At 47.6% G+C, this 7,360-nt stretch overlaps 1 protein-coding gene across 1 annotated transcript; it reads right to left on the reverse strand.

Annotated features, from left to right (window-relative positions):
* Positions 1 to 1,776: 1,776 nt before the first annotated feature.
* Positions 1,777 to 4,281, reverse strand: MGAT1 (alpha-1,3-mannosyl-glycoprotein 2-beta-N-acetylglucosaminyltransferase). The gene has a single exon (XM_058548273.1). It carries the CDS (start codon positions 4,235 to 4,237, stop codon positions 2,894 to 2,896), a length of 1,344 nt encoding a protein of 447 aa, XP_058404256.1. The 5' UTR covers positions 4,238 to 4,281; the 3' UTR covers positions 1,777 to 2,893.
* Between the last annotated feature and the right edge of the window lie 3,079 nt (positions 4,282 to 7,360).

Consider the following 7,360-nt stretch of genomic DNA (forward strand, 5'->3'; position numbering starts at 1 on the left):
ACCCTCCACCCATGAGGACTTGCAACCTGCACAAGCTGTGCCAGTCAGTCCCCGGATGTTTCAGTGAAGGCCCACCTGTCACAAGAGTTGCAATGAGCTGGATGATCTCTGGAATTATCTTTGAATCTCCCAACTCAAGATCAGAATTTTGCAGTACATAATGACATGGTGCTTTGCCAATTGGTATTTCTGCTTGCTTTGTTACCCATGACACACCTGAGGATGCCTTGACATGGTAAATGTGGCCTCGCTAGGGATGCACGTCAACATGAAGAGAAACAGGACATGAGGAGACCCCTTGGAAGTGCTCCTCGCTTCAGGAGAAACCTGAGAAACCAGCCTGTATCTTCTAAGAGTGATTCCTCCTCTGTAATCTCTCAGGAGGGCTGCCACCACCAGGCAGACCACCTGCTGCTTGGCCTGGAAGTCGGGCCCCACCCACCACCCTGGGGCCTGAGGGAGGGAGACTAGAGTACAAAGGAGGCTGAGGAGGCAGCCCTGGAGGGAGGCAGTAAGAGATAGAAAGGGACAGTCCAGCATGGCTTCCATTCAAATCTTGGCTCCACCCCAACCGGGTGTGTGACCTTGGGCAAGGGAACCTCCATGTGCCCATTTCCTCACCTATAAACAGGAGCAATACTTACCACCCATGATTGTTTTGAGGGTTAAAGGAGTTACTACTGATGTGGAGCACTCAGAAAAATGCACTTGGTAAGCAATTGTAAATAGATTTAGCGCCAAGAAAGTGGAGTCTGCCAGCCAAGCACTCCTGACCCAGTTGTGTCAGGTGGGATCCAGCCCCTCCCTGGGCTTCTTTTCCCTATCTGCAAATCATGGATAATAACCAACTCCCCCAAACAGAGTTAAAGAATCCATCTGGGAGCACATGGGAAGACAAAACTAGCTCTACAAAAATCTAAAAGGTTAAAATGAATGTCTGATGCTGGTTCCCTTAGCACACTTGGAATTCCTGCACTCAGAAGAAAGGAGGCCGGAGCTGTTCCCTCAGTGACCAGATGACCCCCTCTTCACTGCTCACCCATGTGGTGTGAAGCTCTGGAACGGTTTGTCACCAAAGTCACCTAGCCCAGGGCTTTCAAACCCACTAGCAAAACCAAGTAGGTAGGTCACAAGCCCCATTAAAAAAAAGAGTGGAAAACAGAAACTCTCAGAATGCGTTACACAATATGGGTATAGTTTCAGGAAACGTTTGTCAGTTACGCATGCATGTTCTGGCTGGAAGTACAAAATGTGTTCTCACAGGGGTCATGGTCAGGGGTCTAAGTCCACTGCCAGAGTTCACCCAGGTATCAGCTCTGCATCCTGGAGCTCAGGGACAGGTCATAGAGGATGCCCAGGAAACGCTGCCTGAGCCAGCAGAGGGCGCCCTGCACACAGCACCCTGCGTGAGGGACTCCCCCATTCTCTCTCTGACCAGGCCTTTGGGCTCACTGCAAGCCCAAGCCCACTGCCGGCCCCACAGCCCACCTCTAGAGAAGATTAGCAGTAGCAGAGAGTGGCCTTGGGCCTTCGCACCTCCAGGCCTGGCCTTGCTCTCACACCCCCAGCCCCTCCTCAGCTCTCCTGTGCCTTCATCCCTTTACCCACGCTCGTCTTCCAATCCTCTGCTTCCCTTCCTTCAACTGACCCACTTCCTCTCACCTGTCCAGCCCTTTCCTTTAGTCTTTGTTTTCCCTTCTTTTCCTTTCTTCCCCCACCCTTTGCCTCCTTTTCTACCCTCTCCTCCTTTTCCAGGACACATATACACACATACAGTGTTTTTCAGACAATTCAGCCTTTATTTTTGAAAATAATTCTGTAGCTTCAACTTTCTACCATGAACTGAGGTCAGGCAAGAAAGAAAAAAACACACATTGCTCTCCAACCTGCCATCTGCATCCTCATCCGAGCGGACACGGGAATGCCTGGGTGAGAGGCGAGGGGAGCCAGGGCCATCCTGTCTTGGCTGCTCTACCTCACGTCGACAGGGCTGCCAGAAGCCACGGGCCTTAGGCTGGAGCCTGTGTACCAAACCCCAGGGGAAAAGGGGCACAAGGAGCTAATCTCTCTTTCCCCAAGTCAGCATGAACCCTCCTAGAGCGATAGGGAAGGGATCAGTTTTTAGAAAGGATGGAATCCAGAGACAAAGTCTGTTGCTTGGCGGCAGAATAAGGGAGGTGTGCCCCAGCACACCAAGGCTTTCCTCCCACTGCCGGGGACGAGCTGAGGAGAGGTCCTGCTTCTCCCCTTCAACTTTTCATCTTATAATCACAAACTGCTAGAATGCAGGGAAAGAAGAGCTCAGATGAGTCAGGGATGAGGAGAGAGGAAGAAGAGAAAAAGGAGGGAGGCAGTAAACCCTGACAACCTAACAGCTCCACCCAGACCCTGATGATGAAATCCCTTTGGTTAGTGTCATTTTGGCCACAAATATGTCCCCCTCTCATATAACCCAGTCCCACTCCAACTGGGGGAAGGGGTCAGGTACAGTAAGAGGGCTCAACCCTTGGCTGGAAGAGCCAGGATAGGGAAAAGAGGCCTGGTCAAGAGAGCTCAAGTTGCCAACCTATCTGCAGATGTCCTAGGAGAAAACCTGGAATGTGGACATTTGTAGCCCCAACAAGCTCAAGCCTCTCCCTACCACACAGTGGTTTCCTGCTTAATACTTCCCAACATACCTTAGAAAGGTTCCCCTAATCTGACCCCCTTGAGAACGGGAGAATAACCCTCACCTTATCATCTGTGCACTCGAATGCCATTTGAACAACAGCAACAAAAAAGAAGATAAATGGACCCAAGAGAGAAACACAGAGAGGACAATGCAGCCAGGGACTGCGGTCCTGCCTCAGTCTGTGATATGGCAAGGGAGGGGCCCAGGAAGGACAGGCAGGTGTTAATTCCAGCTAGGATCATAGCCGTCCCAGGTCTGTGGGGGGGCCAAGTGGACTCGGCGGCCCCGGAACAGGAAGCTGACGATGCCCCGGTAGCCAGCCCTCGGGACGCCGGACTTGAGGTCGTCCATGACTCCCAGGGCCTTGGCGAAGGCCTTGAAGCTGTCCCTGCCAGTGTACTGCACCCGCACCTCCCCCAGCTCGTTTCGCTCACTGGTCCTCACTTTCTCCACCTGCAGCAGGGGAGCGCCATAGACACGGGCAAGGAAATCCCTGTCATAGGCCTCCTGCCGCAGGTAGGACAGGTCTAGCTGGGTGAAGGGTACAAAGTGCTGGTTGAGCTTGATGAACTTGAGGTGCTGGTCAAAAAACTGCCCGTGGCTCACACCCTTGCGGCCAAAGGTCATCGTTCTGGAGATTTCAGGCCGCACACAAGCCCGGCCTTGCCGCTGCTCAGGCCGGCGCATCCAGTCATCCCAGAAGGCCTTGGGCCACTTGGGCTCCAGCTCAGCCCAGAGCTCAGCCAACAGCAGCCAGCCCAGGCCAGGGAAAAAGTCTGTGCGGTAGAGCAGCTCGGGCTTGCTGGAGTCCACCATCTGCTCCTTGCCATTGTCATTCCAGGCAGACACACACCAGAGGGAGGGGTCGGCCCTCAGCAGCGGGTACGTGGCCTGGAAGTACTCAAAGAAGTCTGGTGCCACCTCTAGATCATCCTCCACCACCACAGCTGCAGGGAACTTGAACCTGTGGAAGACCTGGCCCAGCGCCCAGCGGTAGTGCCGTGCGATCTTGTAGTAGCCCTGGAACTTGCGGTGGTCGGGTGGCACAGCGATGCTGCTCAGGTCGGGCTGCTGGATGTGAGTGACTGCGCTGCCGTAGGAGGCAATGACCTGGGCTGTCTCCTCGTGTCCACAGTCCTGGCTGACAATGATGGGGAAGTGCTCCGCTGAGGGCCGATAGTGCAGTAGCTTGTCCAGGCAGCGCCGGACAGTGCTGCGGTCACAGGCAATAACCAGGATGGGGATCACAGCTGGCAGCGAGGTGACAGGCACACGCGGTGGGACGGGTGGGGCTGCAGTGGGCACCCTCCACCGCTGGCTCCACCGAGCATGGTGCTCCCTGATCTGCTGCAACAGCCCCCGCTGCCGCTCCAACTCCACCTCGGCGTCCTGGGCCAGGCGGATCACCTCGCGGGTAAGGCCAGCGGGGTCGTCATCAAGAGCGCCATCTGAGGGCAGCCTGCTGGGTGATGGGCGTGTCCAGAAGAAGAGGAGCAGCAGGGCGTTCCAGGCCACAAAGAGGATGGCGCCCCACAGCACAAGCCCTGCAGACTGCTTCTTCAGCATCCTGGCCCCCACAGGGGAGGCAGGCAAGGATGGTGCTGAGGCTGCCTTCGAAGCCGAAGGCTGTGGCTCACTCCCCACAGTCCTAGGGATGTTTCCTCTGGGTTTCAGGATTAGGAAGCAGCCATGCACCTGAGGAAAGGAGACAGAAAACCAAGAGTCATCACAAAGGCATAGGGCTGCCCTGGGGTAGAGGGGTGGGTCCCAGGAACAGGTGAAAAAGTACAGGAGGAGGGAGGCCAAGAGGTTGACTCCAGGGTTCTCTTAGAAAAGAGCTCCCGTCCCCTAATCTGGGAGGTCAATCTGCTTGGGAAAATAGGATTAGAACAACATGCTCCCCTACTCCAAAATGAGTTCATGAGTCCTCAGAAAAGCAATATACGTTTGAGGGGGAAGTAGAGAGTGATGCTGGTGGAAGGGAGAGAGCAAAGGAACCCCACTTCCCCTTCCCTACCTGACAGATTTCGTTTCCCATCTTCTATCCAGAGCTTACAGGGAAAGATGGGGTGAGACCATCTGCCTCCCACTCCTCAACCAAAACTGCCCCAAGATTACTGACTTAAAAACTCCAATATCACATCTCAGGGCTAAAGCCAGCACGTTACCTAATAAAGAAGCATTCCTTTGAAGGTTAGGAGCAAAGCCAAATGCTCACCATTGACAAGACTATGTAACATTCTGTTGCAGGCGTCAGCCAACGCAATGGACAACAGAACACAACTAAAGGCAGAAGTGGAAAAGAAGCAAAATGATCTCTACTTGCTGATGCTGTGAAAATACGCCTGGAAAAATCTAGGAGAATCAATGATAAAACCAACACAAGCGATCAAATAATTGAGCAAGGTGGCAGGATATAAAAATTAACATGCAAAAATCAATTGCCTTCGTATCCACAAATAATGGATGAGAAAACCCTATTTACAATAGCCACGAAAATGATAACCCATTTAGGAATAAACTTAAGAAATACTCAAAACCTATATGAACAAAACTATAATTCCTGAAAGACACAAAAGACTTTAAAATCCCTTGTTCTTGGTTAGAACATCTCAGCATCATCAAAAATCTCAACAAAAATACTTTTTTTATGGAGCTAGACAAATTGACACTAAAGTTCATGCAAAAAAATGAATATAAAACGAGCTGTGAAGATGGACTAGCCCTACCAGATATTAAAGTACTACACATTACAAAGCCTCTATAATTAAAACCAGGTGGTGCTGGTATGTAAATAAACACATCATGCAATGGAATAAAATTTCAACTCCAGAAATAGACCCAACTACACATAGAAATCTAACAAATGATAAAGGTGATATTTAGAAATACTGGGGCAAAAAATGGTCTTATTAATAGTATTATAACAACTATATAGTTATTTGGGAAAAAAAATTAGATCCATACATAAGAATAACTCCAAGTGGATCAGAGATCTAAATATAAAAATTAAAACTATACCAAGTGCTAGAAGAAAACATGGGTCAATTCCTCTATAACCTGGGTATACAGAAAGCCTTTCTAGGTATGAATCAAAATACAGGTGCAATAATAAATAAAACACTTTTGCATGACTAAAAACACCATAAACCAAGTCAAAAGACAAATGACAAACTGGGAGAGAATATTTACAACATATATCACAAATAAAGAGCCAACACCCTAATCGACAAAGAACTTTTAAACTGAGGGAGGGAAAAGGCCAAAAATTCTTGTCTAAAAGACAAGGGCAACTCACAAAAAAGATACTAAAATGGTCCTTAGACATATGAAAAATGTTCAACTTCACTCATAGTAAGAAAAAATGCAAATGAAAACTATACTGAGATAACATTTTTCACCCATCAGACTGGCAAAAATTCAAAAAGTTGTCCTACTGTTCACTTAACAGTGTCAGTTAACAGAAGTTTTTAATTTTGATGATGTCCATTATCGTGGGTTTTTTTCTTTTAAGGATCATGCTTTTCGCATTGTATCTAAGAAATCTTTGCCTAACCTAAAGTCACAAAGATTTTTTCCTGTTTTTCTCTTTTAGGTTTTATAGTTTTAGGTTTTATATTTAGGTTTATGATTGATTTTGAGTTAATTTTTTATATGGTGTGAGGTATGGAACTAATGTCCTTTTATAGCAGTTTCTCAAAATGCTAAACACATTAACCACATGACCCAGCAAGTCCACTCCTAGATATAAATCCAAGAGGAATGAAAACATATGTCCATACAGAAATCTACACAGAATGTCTATACCAGCTATATTCAGAATCGCCAAAAACTGGAAACACCCCAAAAGCCCATCAAGAGGGGAATATGGATAAACAAATTATAGTTTACCGGCAGAATGGAATTAACATTCAGCAATAAAAAGGAATAAGCTACTGATATACATAACACATGGATGAATCTTAAAATAATTATGCAAGATGTGAAAGACCAAAAAAAGAGCACATGCACTGTGATTCGACTTATACAAATCTCCAGAAAATACAAAGTAATCTATAATGGGAGAAAGTAGATCAGTGGTCACCTGAGGATGGGAGCAGTGAAGGCAGTGGGAGAGGTATTATGAAGGGGCATGAGGAACTTTGCAGGGGGGGTATGTTTATCATCTTGATTGTGGTGATGGGTGTATACGGATGTCCAAACTTATCAAGTGGTACATTTTAAATATGTGCAGTTTATTCTATGTCAATTATACCTCAATAAAACTTTTTTCTTAAAAAAGACATTATTGGGTCGAATGACAGCACCGGAATAGAGAAAGTAGACTGATGTATCAGTGTTGACTGACTGATAGCCACACTGTGGTCACATAAAAGAATATCCCAATTCTTAGGTAATACACACCGAAGTAATTCGGGATAGAGAGCCATATAGATGCAACTTCTCAAATGGTTCCAAACAAAAATACCATGTTTATATATGGGAGAAAGAGCAAATGAAGCAAAATGTTAACAATAGCTGAATCTGAGTAAAGGAAGCATGAATGTCCTTATACCATTTTTATTCTTCCAATTTTTTTAAGTTTGAAATTATTTTCAAAGTTTCTTAAAAATCGAACATGGGGAATGGCCCACAGCTCTGACTAGCTTCATCTATCAATACGGCCCCCCTGGGCACATCAGTAAGAGC

This window comes from Diceros bicornis, chromosome 1, assembly GCF_020826845.1.
Source record: "Diceros bicornis minor isolate mBicDic1 chromosome 1, mDicBic1.mat.cur, whole genome shotgun sequence".
NCBI lineage: Eukaryota > Metazoa > Chordata > Mammalia > Perissodactyla > Rhinocerotidae > Diceros > Diceros bicornis.